The sequence below is a fragment of the Corylus avellana genome, chromosome 5 (assembly GCF_965113065.1).
Source record: "Corylus avellana chromosome 5, dhCorAvel1.hap1.2, whole genome shotgun sequence".
Classification (NCBI taxonomy): domain Eukaryota; kingdom Viridiplantae; phylum Streptophyta; class Magnoliopsida; order Fagales; family Betulaceae; genus Corylus; species Corylus avellana.
Window position 1 is genome coordinate 23,022,155 of NC_142494.1, and position 27,793 is coordinate 23,049,947.

At 35.6% G+C, this 27,793-nt stretch overlaps 4 protein-coding genes across 8 annotated transcripts; 3 read left to right on the forward strand and 1 right to left on the reverse strand.

Moving 5' to 3' along the window:
* The first annotated feature begins 576 nt into the window (after positions 1-576).
* Positions 577-4,763, forward strand: LOC132180256 (uncharacterized). Its single transcript, XM_059593005.2, has 5 exons — positions 577-892; positions 1,405-1,475; positions 1,717-1,822; positions 1,912-2,044; positions 4,098-4,763. Exons 1-5 carry the CDS (start codon positions 816-818, stop codon positions 4,260-4,262), a joined length of 552 nt encoding a protein of 183 aa, XP_059448988.2. The 5' UTR covers positions 577-815; the 3' UTR covers positions 4,263-4,763.
* Positions 4,764-6,874: 2,111 nt separating this feature from the next.
* Positions 6,875-10,855, forward strand: ATWHY2 (WHIRLY 2). Its single transcript, XM_059594741.2, has 8 exons — positions 6,875-7,026; positions 7,609-7,730; positions 7,842-7,939; positions 8,039-8,131; positions 8,373-8,467; positions 8,675-8,748; positions 10,092-10,180; positions 10,450-10,855. Exons 1-8 carry the CDS (start codon positions 6,995-6,997, stop codon positions 10,564-10,566), a joined length of 720 nt encoding a protein of 239 aa, XP_059450724.2. The 5' UTR covers positions 6,875-6,994; the 3' UTR covers positions 10,567-10,855.
* Positions 10,856-12,940: 2,085 nt separating this feature from the next.
* On the forward strand, positions 12,941-20,935 carry EMB2820 (Cytidine/deoxycytidylate deaminase family protein). Of its 2 annotated transcripts, none has more exons than XM_059596708.2 (10): positions 12,941-13,199; positions 13,557-13,676; positions 13,777-13,828; positions 14,076-14,149; positions 14,277-14,398; positions 14,853-14,935; positions 17,226-17,325; positions 18,135-18,596; positions 19,212-19,324; positions 20,639-20,935. In XM_059596708.2, the coding sequence occupies exons 2-10, from the start codon at positions 13,598-13,600 to the stop codon at positions 20,811-20,813; spliced, it is 1,260 nt and encodes a 419-aa protein (XP_059452691.2). In that variant the 5' UTR covers positions 12,941-13,199; positions 13,557-13,597; the 3' UTR covers positions 20,814-20,935. The 2 variants fall into 2 exon arrangements, with proteins under 2 accessions (XP_059452691.2, XP_059452693.2); XM_059596710.2 differs by having other exon boundaries at positions 12,942-13,199; positions 13,562-13,676; positions 13,777-13,823.
* Positions 20,936-22,237: 1,302 nt separating this feature from the next.
* LOC132181181 (phytolongin Phyl1.1) lies at positions 22,238-24,481 on the reverse strand. Of its 4 annotated transcripts, none has more exons than XM_059594284.2 (3): positions 24,382-24,481; positions 23,860-23,931; positions 22,238-23,600 (listed from the first exon to the last, which is right to left on the reverse strand). In XM_059594284.2, the coding sequence occupies exon 3, from the start codon at positions 23,423-23,425 to the stop codon at positions 22,589-22,591; it is 837 nt and encodes a 278-aa protein (XP_059450267.2). In that variant the 5' UTR covers positions 23,426-23,600; positions 23,860-23,931; positions 24,382-24,481; the 3' UTR covers positions 22,238-22,588. The 4 variants fall into 4 exon arrangements, with proteins under 4 accessions (XP_059450267.2, XP_059450266.2, XP_059450269.2 ...); XM_059594283.2 differs by having other exon boundaries at positions 22,238-23,775; XM_059594286.2 differs by lacking the exon at positions 23,860-23,931.
* Between the last annotated feature and the right edge of the window lie 3,312 nt (positions 24,482-27,793).

The window sequence follows — 27,793 nt, forward strand, 5'->3', positions numbered from 1 at the left end:
CATTATTCATAAAAATAAGGAACTAAAGAGAAGGAAAGAGAGAGGTAGATGCATTTGAAGGTTATTTTTTAAAAAAAGAATTTACAATTTATTTTAATTTTTATGAAGGTTATTTTTGTCAACATGTGAAACATTGGCAATTTTGATGAAATTATGTGTACTTTTTTTCAAATAAAATAATAATAAATTAAGAACGAAGCGCCTCACACACTTTCCAATTTCCGTGTGCCTTTCTACACGTGGTAACTCAGGTAAAAGTAATCACTTCCTCTCTATTTACCTTTTCCTGAATGCATTGGAGTTTGTGCAGTGGCAGGATCGTCTGAGTACCGTGCACTGAACTGTCCAAGATCCAACCTGCAGGCTGCAACTGATCCTCGCCTAGGGTCCACATTAAGAAATGGTTCAGATCGCACAGGATATATCAGCGATGGCAGAGTAGTTAGGTGTTACCGTGCTTTTGCCCGTACCAGATTGGGGCGGTGTCCACCCGTGCCCGGCACATCTATCTGCTCTTCTGGTTAAAAAAGATTTCAACTACCTGTCTCTTATCTTGCAAGTTAAGATTTGTATGAAATAAAATCAATTATAAGAAAATCGTTTTAGTGCTTCATAGGATTGAATTTGACGCACAGAGATAACGAAATGAGACAACAAAATCTGGGGAATTCTAGAAAAGATTCTCATCTCTGAAACAGAATTTAATGAACACTGAATCCATTTAAGAGTCTCATATAAATACAGAAAGGGTTTTTTTTTTTAACCCCAAATTTGATTCCTTTTTTCAGTTTGCTCTTATAATTTGGAAGAAGAAGATGGCAATGGCAAGCATTGGATTGGGTCCTTGGTTCCACAAGAAGATCGTCGATCCTCTTCTCCAAATCCTCCGCAGGTACTCTCTCTCTCTCAAAAGATTTTGTCTTTGCTTTATTTCTTCTTGTTTTTTGTTTGTGGGTGCTGGTTTATTGGGTGTGATTGAATTGACATTTGGTGGGATTTTATTGGGTTTGTGCTTTATTACTCATTGCTATCGGTCATTAATTGGTATTATGCGTTTCCCATGCTTAGATTTTGGCCAGTTGTTTGTCAACAAGCATTGAGTTCTGGATTGAAACAGCTTACAGATCTGAAAAACTAATTTTCCATCCTTTTCCATGTTTGGGCAATGAGAAATCAGACGCAAAGAAAGGAAAATTTGATTTTTGTTCCAATCCTTAAATTCCTCTGGATGTAGAGATCAGCTCAGTTAAGCCTTGTAGTATTATTTGATGGTCATTTATTTATTTCTTTAATGACTAAAACAGTAGAAATAGTCAAAGTTGGAGTTATTTTGTTTTATATTTATAAGAAGAATAAGCCTCCGAGAAAGCATTTTCAGTTTGTAAATTTTCTTCTTTTTCTCAGGGGTGCTGAGCCGAAGCAACTGGCATTCTCTGCTGCTCTTGGCATTACCTTGGGAGTATTTCCAATATGTGGTATATCGCATTTAGAAATTCTATATATATATATTTTAATTCCTTTTTTGTCTTACAGGTGGTGAAATTAAGTAGTTGTGCTGGTTGGTCGTTATTATTAAATTGATCTTTGAAGCATGATTCATAGTTTATTTACACACCTTGTGCATTGGTTTTGCTTTTTATGTGTGTGTCTACGTGAACAGTGAGCTATTGAGTGTACTACAAGCATTCCTCAAATGAACTAATGTTTCATTAACAGGGGTCACTGTGTTTCTATGTGGGATGGCTATTGCATTGCTTCAATCTCGTTGCCATGCTCCAACTGCAATACTGGCAAACTTTATTGCTACTCCATTAGAGTTGAGGTGCTTGTGTGCTTTCATACCATCAATTTAAACCAATGGAGATCAATTCTCATTTTATATTCGGATTGCTGATATTTTTTGCTTTCCAGTCTGCTGGTACCCTTCTTGCGCCTTGGTGAAACTATCTCTGGTGGACCTCAATTTCCATTGACATCTGATGCTCTGAAGAAGGTCTTAACTGGGCAAGCTTCGCGTGAAGTCCTCCTAAGTATAGCTCATGCGGTAGGTAGCTTAATTAACGTCCTTTAATTTTAAATCTCTCTCTCTCTCTCTCTCTCTCTCTCTCTCTCTCACACCTTTTATGGGCTCATTAAGACCACTAGTTATTGCTACTTTTGATTTTGGCTCACTGTGCACTGGCATTCCTTTTGTTTCTGATAATAGAGCAGTTACCTTCAATTGCTATATGTGGATGCTAGGATGATCTGAAGTGTATTGATTTCAGTTCATATTTTGTTACTAATGGGGTCTCTGGGAGTGTTTGGTATCATGTTCATGATACAGTGATGCTAATATTTTAACTACTTGGACAAGGTTGTGAACCATGGAGTCCATCATTGTTTAGCTACAAATACCTGAGTACAATTTGTTATGGTTGCATGAGGCTTGGGATACTTATGAACTCAGTGACCAAGTTGTCTCATGAGTTAGGACTTTAACCTAAGGGTTCAGACCTTTAACTCTTCATAATGATAGAAGTGGATATTTTTACTTTTTTGGCTACTCTGGCAACAGGGTAAAACTATCCTGCAGATATACAGGACCAGTGAATGGTGACGGTGTTTAAAATGAAACTGGATTTGTAGTAATTTTGTTGTGATTTTGGTTGTTATAAACAATTGTTAGACTATTGGCTTTGACTACCAAGGAAGCCATCTCTATTGCCTGGGCCACTTATGCTTCCATGATGCCTCTCAGACATATGTTTGACATATTCTATATGTCTCCAGACTCTCCATAATTCCTGAATCTTTGCTCCCATGTGCATATAAATTTTGACTCAAAGATGAAATGCATGCTCAAAGTTACCTTTTTTATGCCTACACAACTTTGAATGGTTTATATATTTGTTTTGTCCTTTTATCTTGTTGCTTCTTCCAAGCACTTCCTTATTTATTGACTTTTGATGAATAATGTTAGGACTATGGGTGTGATTATATTATGTTACAATTAAAATATTAATTCAATGATTAAATTCAATTTTTTCTATTGGCTCAATTTTTTGAGACAATTGGTGATTTATACATGGTATCAAAGCCGTGGTTATGTGTTCGCACTTTGACTCTACTTTAAACCTCTATTTTAGTAATATATTCTACGTATTGAACCCACTTATTGAGGGAGGGAAGACGTGTACGCCCACATGTGGGGAGGAGTATTAAGAATATTAATTAAATAATTCAATTCACATCTTTTTATCAACTTAAACTTTTGGGACAACGGATGTTTTATCAGTTACCAAGTAATAACCATAAAGAATTAGATATATTAACCAAAACCTGATGACACAATAATATAGACACATCCATTCATGGCTCTGTATTCACTACAACTGTCCCGAACTCTTTGCTGTGACAACATGTTCATCTCCTTTTGTATCTTATATTCTATGTCAGTTCATGCTATATAGCCATAAGAGGATGTGTATAAAAGTAACTAATGCAAGAGAATTTTCTTTAAAAAAAAAAAAAAAAAAAAAAAGCAACAAGGCTTGTAGTGCTCTTTTAGGCTTTTGAGCACTCCTATCACTTGCAATAACCCGTTTTCTGTCAGCGAGGTGCTACGTAACATGATGCAATTACTGTTAGAAAAGGTAGTCATGCTATATTCATGTACTGACCAGTTTTTGATCTCTCATTTGGTTAACAATAAATTTCACCACCTTGTCCCAAAAAATGAAGGAAAAAGAAAAATAAGAGCAGAGGTTCAGAGACTGGACTAGCACCTATTGTTGGTGATGCTTTAACTGTGGTTGCTTAGCTTAGTTTCCCTGTCAAACTTAGTTCCCTGTGCATAGAGCTAGTCACGGCCACCAATGTGATTTCAGACTACAAACTTTATGTACTAAATGACCAAATAGTTATCGTTTAAGCTCGTAGGGAGATCAATATGTAACACTTGAGTAGTTATATGTTAATTGACACCTAAATCATTGCATTTCAGTCCTGACATGAGATGTCTTTGCTTGCCTTTATTTATGTTCTTTTTCCCAGCTTCCCTTGATATTTTAACGACAGCCACAATTGCAAACTAATTTATCTATCAATCTTTGCAGTTGTTGGGATGGCTTGTTGCAGCGCCCTTTATCTTCGCCACGCTGTATGTGACATTCTTGCCGTGTTTTAAGTTCTTGGTTCACAAGTTCAACCCTGTTCCTTTAAGCCCAAAGAAACCACTTCATTCAAGCTCCGATATCAGGCTCAAGGTAAGGGATGTCTGACTAACTATTTGTGTCTTTCATCCCATCAACAGGAGCAGTGACATTTGTTTCTAACCTAATACTTGTACATAGAACACTTTTATGCTCAAGATGCACAAAGACGTTTGTATCAGTGTCACGCTTGTTGTATCAAGTAGTGTAGCCAAGGCAATATTTGGATAAAAACTAATGGAAGTATGAAGTCTATTCACAATTATGACAGGAAACGGATGAAACTCTCTCTATTGCTTAGCACCACCTATTTCATCGAATTGTTCGTTGAATTATTGGTGTGCTTTCGAGTTGGATACAGGCTGAGATTCACATTGTAATGGTGTTTTGAAACACACTAGAATGGATCATAGCCTTGATAGATACAGGACCGAGGAGCTGCCTGCTCTTTTCTACCCATTGCTGGTCGTGGGATCACAAGATATATTAGTTTTTCAATTGGGTTTTTCACATCAAACTCTGCTTGTTATTTAGAACTTCAATGATATTATATAGGTTTCTTTTAACATATTTTCATTATTGCATTTCTGATCTGTTGATACCATAGTCCAAATTGAAGGCCTCAAAAAATGGTATTGAGACAAGGAGGGCGTTCGTGGCCAGGGCTTATTGTTCCTTACTTAATTTCTTGAGTCTGCACAAGATATTGAGAGAACACAAAAGACAGAAAAATAAATATTCCTGAAGAAAGAGCTGTTGAGTCTATGATTTACATATCAGATCCTCTTGGATTCCTTATGCTTTGTTTTTTAATTAAATAGTTAGGATCTTGTCATAGAACTAATCAATTTAATTTGCACCATTTTCTTCTAAACCCTCATTAAAAAGGGGTGAGAAAAAAAAGTAGGGATCACTAGATTGTCCCTCTCCGTGTCCATCTTCCTCCTATGTGACTTCTTAGGCATTCTTCTGCATATTAAAATGTTTTGAACTGTGGAACCTTACTAATTTAGCAGGCCAACCAAAATATCTGAAGTTTTACTACCCTTTCAGCATCACAAAGGTCCGTTTAAAAGATAATATTGCAATTTCTTGTGTGTTGAGAAAATAAATGGTGGGCTAATATCTTGTTTAGATATTCACACTTTCATTTGTTATTTATAGGGGAGATTACACTTCCAGATTAATACGCAACTCGTCCATTACCAAGAGCTTTCATGAATAAATCTGTCAATTGATCTTTTGACTTTTCATTAAGGAGTAACGGCCTCTTTATTGACTAACTTGTTACAAACAATATGACAGTACACTTCAATATGCTTCATTGCTTTGTACCTTCATGAAAACGGGATGAGAAATACGAATGGCACTAACTCTTTTACCAACAAAGGCTTACTAAACTGATGTGTAGCTTATTCATTGGAGAAAAACAAAACAATTAATTAATAGAAAAGTAACGAGTACCAATGAATGAGCTACAAATTAATTTAGTAAACCTATGTTAGTAAAAGAATTAGGCCCCTAGCATTTCTCAAACAGGATTAGTGTCTAATTATCAAGAATAAATTATCTCTTTAAAATGGATTTCTCCAACTACCATTTGCTTCTTGTTCTTCCAGGTAACTAAATTACCTTCGTGAAAGATACAATAACCCGGGGTAAACCTTTTAGGACTTGTTTGGTTTGCAGAATAAACCCTTTGAGTGGAATGAGTATTCTTATAGAATAGTCATTCTTTTATTTGGTAAGAGTCTATTCCTGAGAATAGTCATTTCTATGAAAATCACTAATCCCTTACACACAGAAATAACTATTCTTCTAAAAAATAAGAGGAATAGTTATTCCTTAAGGAATGAAATACATTTTACATAAACACCCATATTTTTTTTAAAAAAAAAACTAAAAAAGGAAAAAAAGTATAATATGGAAATTAAAGTGGGTGACCGACCACCCATTGGCGGTGGCCAATGGGTGGTCGGCCACCCACAAAGAGGTGGGGGTAGTCGCACCACCCTCGTGGCATCTCAAGGTGGCTACAGCCAGACTTCAACTCCAATTTTTTTTGTTTTTATCTTTTCTTCGTTTTGTTTCTTTTAATTTTTATAAATATTTCTCAATTTTTTAGTTTTCAAAAACAATTCTCAGTTTACCAAACAAAAATTATTTTGTAGAGTCCATGGTTTTAAAATGGAGAAATGCTAGGAGTACTAATTATTTTATCAATATAAACTTACTAAACTAATGTGTAGCATATTTATTGGTGCCCGTTACATTTCTCATAATTAATTGTTTTGTTTTTTTTCCAATAAACAAACTATACATCAGTTTAATAAACCTCTCTTAATAAAAGAGTTAGTACTCCTAATATTTCTCTTTAAAATGTGTAATCGCAAAGAACAAAAAATTTATACAAACTAGTTTGTATGAAATTTTTTACGAACTAACTTACAAAATCAACAGTATCATTTTTTTTTTTTTTGTTGAAGAAATAACACATGTCGCTAGCGTGTGAGGAATACTTTTTTTTTAATTACATGTGCTTCTCACTTTTTATTTTTATTTTTATTTTTAATAGCTTGAAAAACACATCGATTTTTAAATTTAAGAAATTTGTGTCCGTAAAAAGTATTTTCCAAATTTACCTTTGTCAAAACTCAAAAATCAAAAACCCAAAACACATTTCAAAAATTTTACCCAAACCCAAAACCCAATTCCATTTTCCCGGCTGGCCATTTAAGTAAGACCGCTCGAATACCTCCCTCCCAAAATCACACACAAACACTCTCTCCCACACTGAGAAGATGATGAAGCTATCGCGCCTTTTGCCGTCCAGGTATCAACTGGCTTAATCTAAGACTATTTAAGTGTTTTCATTATCCGTTTGGCCACAGAGAAAGTAACAGGGGATGGGATTTGAAGTTTTGGTGGCATCTCATTTTTCGATTAGCTCTAATCCACCTGTTGGGCTTCTTTGATTTTTTTTCTTAAAGAGATTTTTTTTTTTTTTGGGTTCATTCATCTCCTTCATTCTGTTTAGTTTGGGAAGTTGTTCTTTTTTTTTTTTTTTTTTGGTATGAGATTTTACTTGTGCCATTATTAGGGAAACTGAAACTGGAGACTCTGTATGTTCTGCGTCTGTTGATCTCTCTTTGGTTGCCGAGAAAACTTGAGTTTAAAGGAGAGTAAAGCTCTGATTTTTTAATATTTTTTTTTTTTTGCAATGCATAGGCGATTCAGTGTTTTGGTCATATTTATTCTGCTTTACGATAATACATGTTTTGTATATTTTAATTCCGCACGCGTTTGATTGAACTGTAGGTACTGTCACACCTGACTATTTGAAACTTGAACTGTTTCTTCCTTATTGTTTTTGAGTTTGTTGCTGATTTTTCAAATTTCTTTGTCAAAAAAACAGGAAGCAGTTGTCTGAAAAACTGTTATATGGGAAACTTGCTGATGTTAAAGATTCTTCATGGTTGTATGCTTTTACATTTCGGGCTGGGATATCAACTGCTAGAGAGAATTTTGCTTCTAAAGGTTTTGCTTTAATCTCTATGGGCACTTTTCAGGATTTGTCTTCCTTTTTGCTTTCTATCAAATGATCAAGTACAATTGGACATTTGCGTCCTTTTGATTCTGAACCTACAGGAGATGTTTCAAATCAAATATTTGCTTCTTATGATGTTTACAAGGGCAAAGCTTCACTGTCTGTGAGACCTGTTCTCCCAACTTTCACCAAATCGGATGTATGAGTGATTTATTTTGTTGCTTTTACAATTATTCAAGTGCATCTTTTTCTGTGGAGTTGAGTAATGCTTCTCATTTATCTCTTTCCTGTCACATAGTCTGGTAGTCTTAGAGTTCGTCGCCGTGGTGTCATGATGTTGTCATTTTTACCTGCTGTTGGTGAGCGCAAGTATGATTATGAGAAGAAACAGGTGATTTTTTTAGTTCCTTTCTCTTTAAAGCCTTAGTACACTTATGAATTACAACCGCAGCTCTGTAAATTGCACCTTGCACATAATCAAACAGTATCCAGAATGTCTTATTGGTCAATTTCCATAATGATGTACACAGGATTTTCTTGAGCCTTTTAGCTTATAAGTGCTCTCTCTCTCTCTCTCTCTCTTTCTCTCTCTCCATACAGATTAACTTACTGATTTACTGGATGTTCTGTAGTTTTTTGCTTTGTCGGCAACAGAGGTTGGGTCTTTGATAAGCTTGGGTCCCAAAGATTCTTGTGAATTCTTCCATGATCCATCAATGCTAACAAGGTTGATTTTTTTTCTGACTTACTATTCTTGTGGAAGCATCTTTAATCTTGACTCAAGTTTTGATTGCCAAGAAGCATATTTTGATTAAACCAAGTTGTTCAGATGGCATTATTGTATTGTTTCGTTGTGCAAGCATCCTTTTTTTCTAGCCTTTATGCTATTGAAAAATGATAAGTGCTTCATTATGATGAGTAATTTATGTTACAGTAATTCTGGTCAAGTCAGGAAGACCTTATCGATTAAGGCTCATGCAGATGGTACTGGCTATTTAATTTCTTTGAGTAAGAACTCTATCCGCTCATGCTTACTTTTTTCCTTGAATGACTTCAATTTGCTACTTCTTTGTAATTCATTTGCTTTTTGCATGAATTGCTTTTGCGTTTAGCTCAAATGGTACTTCCTCCCTTTGTAGCAAGGTGGATGGTGAGGTTGTTGGCTCAAATTCCACCGGGTGTGTGTGTAACTTATCAATAAAAAAATAAAAAAAAAATTTTTTTAAAAAAAAAAGGAGTAGGAGGGGGGTTGTTCTAGCCTTATTATTTCATTCAAGTGAGGTTAGGATTAGAAAATGTTTTTATGATGCTGTCATTTTTATGTCAATAAACTTCTATTATTTACCGACAGACCAATTTAAGGAAGAGTAAGTGGTTATAATTTCCAATGAATTTTTTCTTAGTGTTTTTGCTTATGCAATTATGCAAGCGCATGAGACTGCTAGATTTAATGGGACATCGTTGAAGTTGGAATGTTATAGCTTTAAGCATGTGGAAGCAGTACTGTCTAGATTTACTGGTTTCTGGGTAATAATATCTAGACTTGAAGCTTCTTGGGTGACACTGACAAGATTTAATGTTTCTTGACTGATACGTAGTCATGGGAAAAAGTAACTTGCAGTTTGTCTAGGTATAAAGGGGTTTGTTGATTAATGTTTGTGGCTGTGGCGAGCTGCCTCCTAGTAATAATACCTTTCTGGTGATTTGTAGGATTATAGGGAAGAGAAGAAATTTGAATGTTCTGAAAATAAATTCTCATTGGCTGAGGGATTGGAGAGCATGTTGTTTGATAGTTGTTCTAGTGGCTGTTGATTCCTAGTTTGAATAATATCTCTAGAACAACTTTAAAACTGGGATTTCATTAAAACATTCTTTTTCCTTAAGTGTATGGGGTGGGTTCAGATGTACATTTGCCATGTGCTTCCCCTCCCACTCACCATCACCTCCCAGCAGGACCCCTGGTAGGCCTGAGTGGATATATGAATACATTAATATTTAGGTAACCTGAAGATGGAAAACCACAATGATTCAGGATAAATTATTAAGTAGGGCATCTCTGAACCTTTTTTTTTTTTTTAATTATCGAACTCCTTATTCATTCATCTACAACATTACCAGGCAGTTTTCATTATTGCAATCTCTAGGGAGGTTAGGTGTGAGTTAAAGATGTGTACAAATAGGCAGAACAGCTTCATGCTTTTACATTGAGGTCAGATCTCTCTGCAAACGAGAAGTTGATTTTTCCTTGCCTGCAGAAGTTTTGAAACAATGTTCATCTGAGTTTATTGGTTCCATTCTTCCTCATTGAATTCTTAACAATTGTTTCAATTATTTCTATGCTTCTTTGGCAGATGTTGTCAACAATATTCTCAAAACCAAAGAATACTTCACTGTTCCTGTCACGACTGCAGAAGCTGCAGTGATAAAGACAGCTTGCAGCGTATGACAAAATTCTTAATAATGCTTCGTCATCTTTTTTTTTTTATTTGAATTTTCATGGATTCTTCAACACTTTTTGTATTGGCAAGAAAGTTATTCCATAATTTCAAATGTTATTTCCTTAAATCTGTATATAAACATAAAGTACATGATTTCCTTGATATAGGTCAAACTCACCTATAGCCATCATCATATCATCATAGCCTCATAGGTACATCATACTGTCTAATTTCCCTCTTGAGCTCAATATTCACTTGTTATGTTTTGCAGTTTGCATTGCCCCACATCTTGGGTTGGGACCGGTTAACTAATCAGCTGCCGAGACACATAGAGGGGCACCCATCAAAAGTGGATCCAAAAAATATGGACTTAGAGTGGGATAAATGAAATCATACTGACCAAGAATCAAATAGAATGTTCGCATTGGATGCCACCTCTTCGTATTGTTTATCAATTCGAAAGGACTATTTTGTGGGCGTCCTAAACTGTGTGCTTTATTTTGTGTAGACTCTTATGTAATCCTGTTTCTGTAACCAAACACTTCTTTTCCGCTTTCTAGTGACGTTCTTAGTCGTAAACCAAAAAAGAATTAGCGCAAAACTAGAAACTATTATGTAAAACTTTTAGAATTAGCTATGGTATTGGTTCTCTGGATCACAGGGTGCTACTTTCTATCCCTGAGATGGCTAGAAATTGTCTTCTGGATGTAATCCTAATGAACTCAAATATGGTGGTATCCAAAACGCATATGCAACTTAGAAAATTGTTGGGCACCTTGTAACTCATCAAGCAGCTCATCAATTATAGGAATTAGACACTTATTTTTGAGAATTTGCTCTATTCAATGACTAACCAACTCTAGTAACATTTCCTTTGTGCTTGCCTTAGAAAGTTATCCTCTGCCCATTTAATGTGAAGTTCATAGTTAATTTCAAGAAATTTCATAGCACGTCTCCCATGGCTCTAAATCACTCGATTCCCAACACTACTTAATCGCCTAATGCCCAATGATAACAGAAAAAATGATCGACTCGTAATTCTTAATCTTGCACTAGAGGGTTTGTTCTCAAACACTTACCTTACAAGTTAAGATTCTGCCTTGTATGCCAATTTCCCCTCAAACTGGTCATAGGACTCCACTAGAATTCAAAGTATTTTTGCAATATCGTCATTTAAGAAATTATTGGTACTATCAATATCAATTAAGACAGTTACTGGTTAGCATTGGAGATATCCGCTGACCCTCATTGTTTGGAGGTTGGAGTAGCCGGCTCATCCGTGAATAGTGACTGCCATTGAATCTTCCGCAACTTTAAATTCATTAAAGTTGGAATCAAACTCCTTGCCATCAAATCCTAGATGAATCGATTTTTCCACAGGTTCAATTGAGTAGTGATTAACTGAACACTGGTGTGCATAAACAGTGTGCACGTCAGTGTTCATATATTATTATTATTATTATTATTATTTTACTGTTTAAATAATATTTTATAATATCTTAACACTAGCGTACACACTGTTCATGCACACCAGTGTTCAGTTAATCACTACTCGGTTCAATTACTAGTAACCTTTCTTGCTTGCATTGATGTCTCTTATGCCACTTCTCATTATAATGACGACAAAGTCCCTTAGTTGACCGTTGCTTGAGCTTTTCTTATGTTAACAAGATAACCAGAGGTTGACGAGTTAGATTTGGAGCATTGCTACTTCCGCCAACCATCTTGTTCAATGTTCACCACTTTAGTTGTTTTGTGATTTTCCACACCAATCTTTTCCTCTTGTATTCTTGCAATTGAAAATGCAAATGTGATTGTCCTTGATCATTGGGCCTTTACTTCTTGTTGGATTTCTAACCCAAAGTCCTTCAAATGAAAGTTCTCACCAACTGCCTTTTTGACCACCCTCAAGTTTAATTGTTGATAAACAACTTTGATATTCACTCACGGTTGATGTCTTATGAATCTTCGCTAGCTTATTGTCTACATTACCATATATTAAAAGACTAAATCAAAGGAGTCATTCTACAAATTCATCACATGTTGACTTTCTATGGTAAGCTACCAATCAAGCAAGCCAATATGATGTCCTCTTAAGACTAATTGATACTATCTCAACATTTAAATCATCAAGTGTGAGGTGATATTTGAAGAATTGTTCTGCTCTTAATACCCATAGTGAGGGATCGCCATCATTCAAGTTTGGGAAATCCAATTTCATACTTGGAGCTCCATGCTCTTGCTCCATTCTCAACCAAATTTTTGATAATTCTCAATTTTTGTCTTATCTGGCATATTGCTCTCTTTGCAATCGAACTTTCAATGATTCTTGATTTTTGTTTAATGTAAAGTTCATTGCTCGACAATTTAGTGCTCGCTTGACAGTTCTTCTAACATAATTTTTCATTAAATTTTCTCAACTTTTCAACAATCTTCAAAACAATTATCAATTCAAAAGAAACCTCGTTTAGTAAAACGTTACTATTAGAGTTAAGTCGGTAATGTTAAGCTCTCTCTACCGCTTATGTGTGAAGGGCATAAAACTTTTTTTTTTCTCCTTACTCTTATTCATATTAGGACAAAAATTTCCTCAAAACTGAAATGTGGTTCATATTAAGCTGTAATATTAAAATTGAAATAAGGGTTACATAAGACTAGAATAGTGTAGTTCCTGCACTGGAATAGAAAACAAGCCTGACTGAGTGAAGTTGTGTAGGCAAACACTACCGTTCTTCTCCAAATTAACGCACGCACGGTCTAAAAACGCAAAAAATAAATTGAAACGCCAAGCACGGTTGCCTCCCACGGCTGCACACCGCCACGCTCCCAACTTCGCATCAGGTCACCTGAGAAAACAACACCCACCGCACCACCGGAACAGCACTTCAACACCGCACCACTCAACCACCGGAGTAGCGCCGCTCAACCACCGCACACGACGACGGTGATCCACACACGGAGCTCTCACTAGTCAGAGCAACCGATTCACCCAACCACCGTGAGAACGAACGCTCTGCAAAGGTAAGTCGCCCACCGAATCTCTACTACTCTGCACATTGAAGCCACTCAAGAACGAACGCTCTCTATTCTGATTTTATAGAGCAAGAACAATCCTAACCCAGTAAGGAAAGGACTTATTATTGTAATAGCTTAATAACGAAAATTAATTTGAAGGTTCCTATCATCTGATTCCGTTCTGAAATTTCAGTGCAGTGTCAGGTGGTGTAATCTTTTAGTATGTGTTTGTTTGGCTGAGCGGTTTTTATGTGTTTGATTTGTCCCCTAAGCTTAACTGGCATAAGCTCTCCTTCATTCCCTTCCCATGACCGCCTATTTTGCACGCTCTCTAATTTGGCTTCACATCTTTCTCGTTCATAGCACAGAAAACAGGTATTTGAGAGAGATAGCAAACACAGCCAATGAACAAGACCACAGACTCGTGGGAAATCCTTCACATCCCAGACAAGCCTCCAACGCCGCCTGACCAACAACCCACCGGTTAGTTTATCAAATCCCTACACAATTTGGGAGAACTTTCAAAAATGTTTTCCGGTGTTTTGATTTGTTTTTGTCTTTTTGGTTATTTTGTGATGTACAGTGAATGTTTTTGCTTCAGTTATTGAGCCAAAGCTCACCAACACTTTGGTAAGGTTGGCTTCGATTTCCTACTTTTTCATTTAAATTTTATTTCTAATTTGAACTTTAGTTGTTATTTCCTTGGAAGTTTAAATCAAATGAAACAAAATCTTTCTTTTTGTTGTTCTCATCTGAATTTGGTGTTTGTACTCTAAATGTTACATGTATATGGACAACATGCGTGCAGCCATGCACATATAGGCGTAGGATTGGTATAATATAATTGTACATTATTTCAAATTAAAATTTGTCTATTTTTAGGCGTTTAAATCAGATAGCGCCACTGGAGGCTCTCCGCCATGTGAAGCGTGTGCAGAAGAAATATCTTGAAGGAGGTATGCATGCACAATCTAGTCTTATGTGTGTGATGCACACCCAGGATTCTCACGTTATATGGTGTATCTCCAACACATTTCCTATAACATATTCAGAATTTAACAGTGACCTCAAATTCTTTGATAGGGAAAACTCAGTTATCAGTGATCTTATGTCTGGCATGTGAAAATGACAATCAGTTGGACAGTATGCCGCATGGTGTACAGGAGCTGGTCAATTTCTACCAGTTGAGTCCTTTTATTACAAAAGTGGGTCTTCCTTTTGTTTTATCAATACATATTTTAATACTTGTTTAAAAGTGTTTTCAAGCATTCGGTGATGACTTTAATGTTTGATCAAAGGCCTTGTTTTTGTTGGGAAATGTTTTACATCAGAACAAACAGAATCTTAGTTATAATTCAATGTGATATTCCATAGCCTTGTGCTGTTATTGAAATACGGGGTTTTACTTAGGCCACTATCAAGCTAATTATGGTTATCGAAACTATTTTTTTTTTTTGTATATTCAAATATGGAAAAATAAGCTGAAAACTGGTGATACATTTTTTTTGTTCTCTCAAGTGAAAACTATGGTCATCTTTCATCGAAATTAAAATTTCTTATTGTCTATTTTTTTTTTTTTTTTTTATCTTGCATGTTCTGCTGTAGCACTATGGGTCTAGCTAAGAATGATATGTTTTACTCTTGAATTTATTCTCTTAGGTTTGCAAATTTGATGCATTGTCAAAGGAAGAGTGGGAAGAACAATGCAAGCTTTGGCCAACATCATATCATCCACCAACTTAGTAAGCTCTTTGCCATCAGTTTAAACTCATTGGTGTTTCTTATATCATAACTGTCTCTTCATGGTTTTCTTTATCAATTCTAATTAATTTACATGTAGTAAGGCTTTTAGTTTTTCAAACATGAGCAGGAGGATTGATGTTTAGGGGTCTTACAGATGAAAATGATAAGTCATCCTTCATTGTAGGAAGAAAAAAAAAAGTAATCACATATTTATTACGTTCACTAGTGATTGATTTATTTGCTTAAAGGAAATGAATAATTGTTTTGCCAACTATGACTCATGATATCCAGGCAGAATGGGAATATACACCCCTGTATGACTGAAGAACCTTCCAGGTTTACACATCCTTGAATCTATATGGAATATTGATTCTTTTTTTTTTGATAGTCTCTTGATTTTGTAAAAAACAAATATGGCTGCAAACAAGCTGAGCCGAGCGAAGCTGAATGCCTTGCTCTTTGAGCTCTGCTTGGTCAAATTAAGAGAGCTTGAGCTCAGCTTGGTGATATTAAAGCTCCATCCAGGTATTTTTTCATGATTTTTAAAGTCAAGATTTTGTTAGACACCGGTTAAATACGTAAGACAAACCGATATTTTGTCTTGTTTGCTTATATTTCCTATCATTCAACGATATTCCAAAATCATGAACCTTTACGTTCCACTCAAAATCTCTCTTACACGACTGGATTCTCAAGCCTTAATGCTGGACTGAAGCTGTTCAGGATAGGGCTTGTATCCAAACAAGCACCAAGACTCTGGTTCTACTCATTTATATTTACAATTAAATTGGGTTGAACACTAGCTGAATTTTTTTTTTGATTTCGGGAAACCTCTCCAAGGCAGAGCCCTTCGGACCCACCCTTATAGAGTAAACCCCAGTCCCGTGCACTGCACCCTCGGAAGTTTCCCTATACGGAACTGGTTAAATCGCTGGCTTTTTCACTAGGGAGTATGGCCCCAAGGGATTGTTTGCACCCATGAGGTGTTAAACCTTTGACCTTGAACGAAGCAACACCTTAAGACCAAAGCCTCCACCAGTTGGGCCAACCACTTGGGGTTGAACAGTAGCTGAATGTGGGTACCTGGTGAGTGATTTGGCTCATTTGCAGCCTTAGATTTTAATTAGCTCTTCCACTTTCAATGATTCTACTACAGTGGCTAGGCTGATTTTTGTTATGAGGGGAAGATATTGTGTTGCATCGTATTTGTTGCAATATACTTGGGGGCATCGTATTTGTTGCAATATACTTGTTGGGGGGGGGGGGGGGGGGGGGGTCACACTGGAGAGGAATAGAAGAATTTTGTCTTATGGATGTTTCAAACTAAATTAGTTAACATGCTTCTAAATGACATATTAAGAAATTTCTATTGTTAGCATTGTATAGCAATGGTGTCGGTTCAAATTGTCGGGAAAAATCAAAATTAGTCCTTTAGTTTTTCTTGTGATTGCAATTTAGTCATTGTGTTTCCAATTTCAACAATTAGATCCTTAAGTTTTACTCTAGTTTCAAATAGTTCCCTCCATCAACCTACCATCCAATGGATTGATAGCATGCCATGTCAAATCACCAAGTCGAATACATGTAGCTTGTGTCTGACACATTATGTGTCAATTGTTGTTCTCTCTCTCTCTTTTTTTCTTTTTTTTCTCTCTCTTGTATACTTTCCGTGTACTTGAGTTGCGCCTTTTGTACTTTTAATGAATTTCCTTTACATACATAAAAAAAAAAAAAAAAAAAAGGTGGCGTTTGTGGCTCCCCTCACAGCTACACAGGGTTAGGCGCCACTCATAGTTGCCACCTTTTTTATTTTAATATTTTATTCGGGGTAGATTCATAATTCAAGGTAAATTTTCCATGTGGAACTTACAGCTGGCACTTGATGTGTGTGGTCATTGACTTAGTCGTCTGATGTAGCACACTGTTAATTAATTAGATGACAGGTTGACAAAATGACCTATTTGAAATTGGATAAAATCTAAGGACCTAATTGTCAAAATTAAAACCCAAGGACCAAATTTAAATTTCAAGAAAATCTAGGGACTGGTTTTGATTTTTCCCCAACTTGTATTTGAACGTCAACTTGATAATGTATTTTTTCTTTTCCTGGTAGGGAACTTGATGAGATGGTTGAATATTTTTTTGCTAGTTTCATTATCTGGTGTGGGCATCCATCATCATTTTTATCTTCTTTTGGGGTATAATCTTAGGATGTATTTGTCAAAACAATTCTTTGTCTCATACCATCGTTACTTACTCGTGCTATTTGTTATTTTCTTTAAATTACAGCAATATTGATGGCATCACTGGATTTGGCCAAGAGGACTCGCAATCCGTTTTCAGCTTCATGAAATTTGCTGTTGAGTTGGCAAAATCTGATCATGGTTTGGTAAAATTACTTTCCTTTTCCTAAACGAGCTGTGTCTTTGGGATGATGCAACTTTACTAGAATGGGTTTCTCAACTGGGGCCCATTCCCATCAGTGGAGTAATCTACCTACCTGATCAAGCTCTTGTGTTCATGGAACTCAAGTTAAAGAATAGTTGAACCAGTGTATAATAATTTGTTTGACTTGGGACTTTTTTTGTGAGTTAATCTAGAATAGGAGTGTAATGCTTACTTCTTTGTCAGCTGAGAAGCAAAATGTCTTCACATTATAAGACTTAGAAAATCTCAACTTCCTGGAGTGGTGCTAGGCTAGCGACTCTGGGTTACATGTAAATATGTGTATGTGCATAAAGAATTTATAAATATGTAAGATGGTATTATATCATACAATAAAATAGATAACATAAATTGGACTCGGGTTGGGTTGCCCGGGGTTTCAACCTATCTCTCACTCAATAAATCTTGTTTAGTGGTTTGAAACATGCACATTATGGATCTTGGAGGTTACCCAAAGGTGATTTTTCCAAATTGAGCATTCTTTCCCAGCTAGAACGAGAGACGCACACTTAGTGTGGTAAGTCTAGTCTAAAGTTGGCAGTGTATGTGAAGATGTACAATACCTGTTGTTTATCCCAGTCAGTCTTTGCAGTGTATGGTATTATGCGAACTCATTCAGGATATTTGGCAGTGAAGCTTTGATGTTATTTGAAGTTCATATTGAAGCACACATGTTTAGCATGTTTGGCTATTACACTTGTGAGGCTATGACCAATTCTTTTCTTTACCTGCATATTCCCTTCTGCTTTGCAGGTAGTGAATGCTGCAGTGATTGTGGATCCTTCAGTTAAGCAAGTAATTGCTAGTGCATGTGATGAAAGTTGCTGTTGGAATACTCCCACAAACAAAACCAGCATTCGACCTTGCTCCTTGAAACAGCCAGAAGCTTGTATTTCCCATCCTGATTCCAATATAGTAGTAACCCATGACAGTTTACTTCCAAATGGTTCCACCACTAAACTTGAACAATTATGTACTGGTGTTTCTTGTTTATACCCTTGGCAGTGGTCTGAAAAACAACCACATACACCAAATTCTTGTTATTGGCACCCTTTACGACATGCTGCACTTGTAGCCATTGAATCCTCTGCAGCTAGAGACAGGCAACTTTTCTCTGGTTTGGGAGACATTGAAGATAAATCTTCTGAGTTGGATCATATGCAGTCTTCTTTCACAAGCTCTCCAGCTAAAAGACAAAAAATCAATCTTAACAATGTGAGTTACTTTTCTCTCTCCTTGGACTGGAGAACATTGTAATGGGCAATTTTGGGATCCGTTGAATAAGGCTGATGCATATGAAAACATTTACAGAGTGCGGTTAGTAGTAGTTGCTGCCCTCTATACTATAATACATATTCATGTTGGGTTCAAAAAGATCTGTAGTCTTTTGAATCCTTTTTTAAACAAAAGGAAATATTTTCAACTACGTTGAGTTCAAATGGTACTGTGCTTTTGTAATTTTTTGAAAACAAAGAGAAAACTCTTTACTAAACAATTGATGCTTTCTAATCAGGTATTTCATCTCCTGATTGAATTGTGCAGTTTTCTAAAAGGTTCTGCAATACCCATGCATTTATAAGACATCTATACCATTTCAGTATCAGGGCTATTATTGTAGAACTGTATTATTTGCTTTGACATAAATATGTAGCATCTAAACAGTTCATTGGGTACATACACATACGGTAAAACCATGGAAACGGAACTTCTGAGGCAATAATATATATATATATATATATATATATAATGAATATATTGTTTAAAGTTTCTCTTATAAAAGATTATATATTGTTGGAAGGTATATGTCAGCATTTTTTTATGACATTCCAGGTTGAGGATGATGAGAAACTGGATACTCTTACTGAAGGGCATCATTGTATATCAGCCAGACCTTATCTATGTACTGGGTATGACATCTACCTTGTTTGGGAGCCATGTACAATGTAAGTTTGTCAGACAGAACAAACCTTTTATCTTATTTTAGACTTTTGATATATATATATATATATATATATATATAGTAATTGACAAATTTTATTAAAAGCATAAAGCGCCTCTAAGTACACAAGAAGTATACAAAAGGAAATACCTAACTAAAAAGATCAAAAAACACCCCAATACATCAAGGCAGGTTCCACCAGCTGAGCAAACTAGCCATCTCAACCCAAAGAAGCCTTCTAACCCTATCAGAATTACAGCCAAGGTAAAACCCCACCCACTCGCCTAACTTTGCCCCCGCCCTTTTATATTTTCTCACGGGATAAGCTATCTTTTTGTAGCTTTTATTACTTTAAACTGAACAAAGGCCAGTGTGCTTTGGTCTAAAGGCAAAATGGGGCTAGGAAATGAAGTTGGGATTGTGATTTGCCTGAATTGTTGGTTGTTTTTAGCAAGTATCAGCTGGTTGGATATAAATTCATGGGGAGTTCCTGTACCAACTTGTCGGTATCTTTTGTTGGTAAAAGAAATACCCATCCCTACTACTTGTGCTGTATATTCATGATGTTAGAGCTGGCTAGCACAAGGTTGCAAGTGAGTTGAGCTGCTTCTGAGTCGTTCAGGATTTGGTCAGTTTGTTCATTTAGTAAAGGAGCCAAGCTGGGGCACAAGCTCAGGGTCACTAAACAAGCTGAGCTTGAGCCACATCAAAATCTGCTTGTGGGCTTGTGCACCTCATGTGGTGGTTTAACACTTGTGGTTAGATGTTCTCTGAGACGTTCATTCTTGTTCCTCCTAACTAGTATCTGATCTAAGAATTGCTTATTATATGTGAATTTGCATGACAAGTGTGTTGGAGAGTTAACTCGTAAAATTTCAGGGATTGATTCAGCTCAAGGGAAGCTCGGTTTTTGGGTGACCCTTGGGTTTAATCATGGTCGTATGGCTGCTGAAACAGATTTAGTTTTGGCTTCCCTAGAAATAATTTCCTCAGAATTTTAAAATAGGAAAGGAAAAAAGAGTTAATAATCTAATCTCACGGTACTATTAGTAAAATATGTTATACATAATGTTCCCTACACCCTATAGAAAAGTGGTGGAAAGAATATACCCCAAAATCTTTGAAAGATGACTCTATTTAAATTGACACAGGACAATATGTTGTTGAAAGGTCTCCAACGAAAGTTCTAGCTGCAATGATTATTTTTCAATCAAGCAGAGCTTTTCTATCTTTTTATGTTTTCCTCGAGATTTTTTTTTTTTTTTCTTCGTAATGGTATATAATTTTCTGATATCTTGCCTCTTATTTCTGTTTTTAGGTGTGCAATGGCACTTGTTCATCAACGAATTAGGCGCATATTTTATGCTTTCCCAAATCTCAATGCTGGTGCCTTGGGCAGTGTTTACAGATTACAGGGAGAGAAAAGCTTAAATCATCGCTTTGCTGTTTTCAGAGTCTTGTTGCCTGAAGAAGTGCTAGATGTGAAACTTTAACCAAACTTTAACGGTTGTCAATTCTTGAGTAGGTGCGGCTCCTGAAAATGCTAGGGATGCATCAACTGATCAACATTTCCCCATATATGACATTCATGCAATGAGATTAATGTGATTTTTCACTTGTTTGCCTTTTCTTATTTCCTTATGGTAAATTCACCCAAATCTTGGTCCTCTTGGCAATGAGGCCAAAAAGAGAAAAGTGCTGTTGGGAGTGGTTTCTTGGTGGTTGGCCAAACCATCCCTAAAAATATTAGGGTGGTTCAGGCACCCCTGAACCACCCAAAGTGTGGATGGTTCGACCCACATTCAATGTCCTAGCTGTTGCATGGGATTGCAATCTGTTTCATCCATAGACCATAGCCTAGTTTGTCACTCTGAATCACACTCTTTACCTGGGGCTATGATTTTTATGATTTTTTTGTTTTAAGCTTTTTTAAAAAAAACTCAAAAATACTTCTTTCGATGTCATGTTATGTTTTAAAGCTCAAAATTTCGCTGACAAATTGTTTCCAAAAGCACGTTAAGTTACATTGAAAGACTAGATATAAGATGTCTGTACGATCACATTCTAACATTCTTTTGGGTGAATTTACTGTGAAATACCAGGTGACTCATGGCGTGTACCTTTAGGTTAGGATAAAACTTTTGAGTCACGGACCTAAACAAATATATTAACCACCCTTGACTGAGTTTGGGTTGATGTTCATTCTTAGGTTTTGGCAAAAAGGATTTACTTCTTGAATTAACTTGAAATATTTCTGGACAATCAGTAACCATTACATACAATATCGCCATTCTTGTCTCTCGCTACTTCCCTCTTCATGGGGATGTCTTATATTGGATTTAATATTATATAAAAAGGGGAGAATAATATTAGGTTCATACTAGAAAAAATTAACAAATAGAAAGTTCAGAAAGGAAAGAGAGAGCTCTCTGCTTTCCTCAGGGCCCATCTAAAAGAGCAATCGGTTCATCATTGATTAGAAACAAAACTGAATTTTCTCAATGCACTCCTTCACCAGACCACATCCCAAACAAAAATACAATAGAAACTGCTTTGCTTTGAAACATGCCTGATTTTAATGAAGCACACACTGTAACTAGGAATGCGGGGAGAAGTGGTTAACAGGAACAGCAGAGTACTACAAATTCAGAAACATAACCATCTTAAAATGAGTTGAATGCAGAGCTTGCCAATTGCAGTCACTCCTGCCTAATGATACAATGATTTCTTAATCAATTGTCAATACAGATCAATATGCAGATATTTAATTGCAAACGCACAAGTTACAAATAATCGATTCAGGGTTCAGAAAAACAACTTCATGCTGATTCAAGAAGAGTGTTCAAAAAACTAGCAAGCATCAAGCAAAAGAAAAGTAGGATGTTTTAGTACATGAAATGAATAAAAAGAATGTAACTGACAAGCAAATTCTGAGATTACAAAACATCTCTTATATCGGCAATCAGAATATAGAATCACTCAGAACCAAGAACTTGAAAATCTTATGGATATTTGATATACACATGCAAAAGCAATGACACTATACAGTGTGTTTCCTAGATCTGATCCCATTGAATTTTAGTTTTAAGGGGCATACCTTCAGATATATATTAAATCTCATGGACAAATTGGTCCGTAGCTTTCACTCATTCATTCCCTGCAGAACCTATTCTCTAAAGAATTTGGATTGGAATCTTCCAAGTCATGATTCCAGCTTACATTTGGAACCGTACTTTAGTTCTAAAGTCTCACAGAAATGACAAATCTTTCAATGAAGGCATGAAATACCACGACAGATCAATAACCAGATCACGAACAGTATTACACAGATAGCTGCATCAATGGCAAGAACAATCCGTACTTGGCGACACCACTTCTTACGAATACTTTGAGAGCCTGGTCTGACCCTCAGTGAGCCTAAATCCTTCTGTAATGAGACCGAGGAACTTACTCCACCTTGGTTATTAGAATCCAGAGTTTCCAAATCAGCCTTGACTCCTCTATCTGTAGATCTTCGGTGCTCGTCCAACTCAATGTCTCTCATTCCAATCACATGATCCTTAGCCTTCTTTTTCTCTTGCTTGCTAGATTTGCCCAACAAAGGGGCTTTTGTAGAACTCGCAGCTTCAATTTGTCCATTTGCATTACTTGGCGATGGAGACAGACCTGCATGAAGTGATGAAGGTGTTTCAGCTGTCCAATCACTCCTGCTTTGAGAAACATTCTCCAGCGAGGTGATCAAGCGGCGAATGACAGGTACTAACTGTTCTTGCATGCCAATTGAGTTAATACTTGAGAAACTTCCCCTAGAACCTTTTCTAGCCACCACCTTAAATTCATCTCTCACATGCTCCAGGAACTGAAGAACACCTGAGTTACCCAGACCCTCATCAACAATTGTGAAATAAACATAACCATCTTCCATCAAAAACCCAAAAGTCCTTTTATGCATTGTCTGAAAATACCACTTGTGGAATGGGGGAGCCCTTTCCAAGCACATAGCAGCCAAATTCTCAATTTCATGGGCTCCGCCACTATACGTGTACAAAATCCTGTTACTCCTTTGAACGCAACAGTAATAAACTGTATTCTGAATCGTTTCCATTACAATGGTGATAAAAACTCCCTCAACTTTACTCTGCAGCCAATTCCACTTGAAAAACTAGCTTAGAATGATAAAATACACTCTGTATTATCCTTGTTTCTTTCTTTCCAGGTTCCAGATCGTCAACACCCACTTGACTTTACCACACACCAAGCACTCTCATCACCATAAAAGCCTGAGATTAATTAAAACTGTTAATATAGGGCTCTGCAATACCTTTTCTATTATTCCCTTTTCAATGTAGAAGGTCGGGTGCTGAAGAATCTATGCAATCAGGATTTGGCAAAAGAAGAACCCAATAAATCCCTCAACCAAAGAGGCAAAAACCAAATAAAATGCCAGTAATTCATCTGCTATAAAGTCAAAAGCCTCAAATAAATACCAACAGAATCCCTCAGCTAAGTATTCAAAAGCAAGAATGAAATCTCTCATACCTGCCTAGCGATCTTCACAAATCACAAACACTCACATAACAACAAAAACACAACTTTGCCATGGCATGCCCTCTGTAATCAACGAAGCAAAAAAGTACAGACAATCAGAGGTATAATCTAAAAAATTTCAAACAAACCCAATTTGAAAAATGACCACCAGAGTTTTTCACAGCCCAGTAGAGATTCAAAATCCAACACGACCCACGACTCTAATCTATGAAATAACATGACAACCAACATTTGAGGGAAACCCAATCATGTTTTCCAAAGATCTAAAGCCTACAACTAAATACTAATAATAAAGTCAACGAATTTAAACAATCAACCTCTGTTTGGTTGACGAGAAATAACAAGAAAAAACATGAACATAAAAAATAAAAATAAAAAATACACCCCTCAACTGTTCCTCTTGAGCAGCTATTTGGCCACAGTTAGCAGACAGGAACAATATATAAGATAATACTTTCAACAATTATCTGAGCTACAAAGTAGATCATCGTCAATGTTTCTCTAAGCCATTACCTTGTAAAGTCAAGCTCTAAAGAATCCTTCAAAAGATGTTGCTTCAGAAGCTCGGGAGAGAAATAATTGGAGAGGAAGAGAGAGAGAGAGAGAGAGCATAAGATGATTACAGAGGTAATGAAATGGGCGTTAACAGAGGGGTGGTAATGGTATTAATTGTTTCACTTTTTGACTGCCCCCTCCTCTTTCCTCTTGCTTTCTTTGCTGTCTTCGACTTTTTTTTTTTTTTACACGAGACTTGGAAATATATTGAAAAAATTAATTTATTTTCTATTATTTGGTTGAAATCTTGAGAATAATATAAAAAATAGTTGAAATCTTAAGAATTTAACGTACATTTTAAATATTTATAAATACTTAGCACTATTTTATATAGGTTAAAAAATATTTTCTTCAGACTAATTTAAAAAAAATTTACATACATTTTTAAATGCTCTTTTATTCGTATTTATGACTTTTACACCTCATACGCTTCTTAATAATAAACCTAATCCTAACATATGGTGATACATTAAACTCAAGTCTTTCATATCAACACTCTAAATAAATGCTTCTTGTCATGTAACAAGTCAAATATTGGCACGTTAGGTAAAGAGTTTTGATGTGAGCTTTTTGTTTGAAAAACAATAAAAAGTAATTTATGTAATATAAAAATAAACTGATATTTTAATTTTTTATGAGAGAAAAATGAAAAAAAAAAAAAAAAAAAACAAAAAACAAGTTGTTTAGTAATATAAAGACAAAAAAAAAAAGAAAAAAAAGTTGACTTTTTTTTTTTTTTAAATGAAAGAAAGAGGAAGAATGTATTGCCAAACACGTCCGCCAGGAGGATTGTGTCAAACTTACTCTTTCTGACCTTGTGGTACATTTTATTTAAATTATAACTTAAAAGTCACTTTGTCACAATCTCGATGCTTATTTAAGCCCATACCATAGGGAAAAGGATCCTCTCCATTTCAAAATCCCTCAATTTCCTCCATTTAGTGCATTTTGAAGGGTAGTGTTGTCCAAAAGTTTTAATAAGGATAGTGCATTAAATGCAATACCCTTCAAAATGCACTAAATGAAGGAAATGGAGGGATTTTGAAATGGAGAGGATCCTATTCCCATACATAGACTTTTTAAGCTTGCAAACCAAATGTTTGTTTTACCATTTTGCCCATGAAAATACTCAACAAATACAGTGCCAAATACCCACCATTTTATCTGATCAAACAACTTCAGTATTTCTTCTCTTTTGTCTTTCAACCTCACTTTGATAAGTTTGATCCTTATTTTTCAGTAGATCATATACATATAAACATATCTACAATCAAAGAAATCCTTTATTAAAATAAATGTTGATTTTGTATTATCTAAATAAGGAATTTAGATAATATTTATTAACCCTAATTTAAGGGATATGTTTGTATTTGAAATATTTTAAATCACATGTAAAGCTCTATAAATAGAATTGTGTACTCAGATTATACAATCAAAGAAATATCTAGCTTATAAGGCTTTAGTGTGTGGATATAGACTATAGCCGAACCACCTTAGTTTTTGTGTGTTTCTCTATTTCCTTCATTTCATATCTTATTATGTGTTCTATAACCACAATCAACAATAAACATGTAGAAGAATTAACATCCAAAAAATAACATATAAAGTTCATCAACTAAATTATCATGACCAACAGAATCATGACCAATTAAAACTATTAAAGTGTTTCTAAAAATAAGAGGGGGCATACCACAATATTACCTTGAGTTGCGTCCCCCTAAATTTTCAGTTTTTCCAATTAACTTCCTTCGGTTTCGTGGGATAATATAAAAATGTAATTTTTAGCGTTCATTTTTTCCCCTACATTGCACCAACTTCAGGAACTTTATTTCCTTGACTCTAGCTGAAACTTTAAAATTAAACCTTTAATTCAAACTAGCTAGGTTATGGTTCAAAACTGTTGAGATAAAACATCATCATGTGCAAATGTACTTACTTCTTGGAGTGCCCTTTGCACCGTTGAGACTCAACTTTGACTTATAGCAGAGAGCACATGCATGCATACAATTCAACACGTGAAGCTTTGTTTAGAAATTAAGCATGAAGATCTATAATTTGACCTTGACCTTAAGCAACAATAACCAACTTTATAAAACATAAACTCTAATCTTAGGTCTCATGTTATAACTTGCATAAGGTCAGTGTCAACTATGCAAATTCATTTATCATAGAGTAATGCTACATACTATATACAAACATCTCACAAAGTTAACGTGGCAAGGTCTAGTAACTTTTGGATCAGTTATCCTAAAAAAATGATTTTGCTTAAAATATTTTTTAACAAAAAAATTTATATCAAAACAAATTGAGTATAAGAGCATGTTTGTGATTGTGTTTGAAAAATATAGTTTTTTAGTCAAAAAGCACTTTCTGGCAAAGGCTTAATTTTTAAGTTTGTGCGTTTTGACAATTTGTAGACTTTTTTGACCCTTAAAAACGCTTTCAATTTTTGTTACCAAATGGGGTTTTTTTTTTTTTTTTTTTTTTTTTTTTTTTTTTTTTTTCATACGAACTTTTTGAGTGTTAAACGCACTTTTATGTCCCTCAAATGCACATCTAAACAAGCCCTAAATGTATATATTGATATTAACAATGAGATCTCTAACATTAACATAATTAATAGCATTGCATCATCCAAACAATAATTTATTTGCTACACATACTTCCACTTTTTATGCTCATTTCTTTACACCTATAGGTGACTTTTAAAACCATTATTACATTTGTGATAGATCTTTATTATATTTTAATCAAATGATAATTTTAAAAGCCACGTATAGCATTAATGCTAATAAATACCAAACATGTGCTTAAGACACAGGACCCAAAAATGAGCCTAAGATAAAAATAATAATAAAAAATAAAAAATAAAATTGAGCCTAAGATCCAAGATCCAACCAAATAAAAGGACCACTACTATTAGGGCCCAGGAGAGGCCCAAGAAAGCCTAGCACAAGACTTATTGTCACAAGAGGCCGAAGAAGTTCAATCAAGCCCAAGAGGGGCCTGAGAGAGCCTAATATAAAGCCTCATCCTCTATCACACTCAGGTATGTTTTTACACTCTTCTCCCCCAAAGAGGGCTCTTCCCATACTTCATCCCCTCAAGCTCACAAACAATAAAATTGGGTGTCGGAGTGCCTCCGGTCTCTAGCCCGGTGGCCTACTGACAACCTCCTCCCTTGTCTTTTAGATGATCATCGGCCAAGTTCAAAGGTGCGAAATCTGGATCTTTCAAGAAGTGCAAAAAGAAAAAAATACCCAAAAAAATAGATTGAACAATACCATCTTTAACTTTCTAACATGCTGATATTAGTCTTGACATTTTTCTTATCTATTTATCACCTTAATTTCAAGCCAGTAGTGTCTTT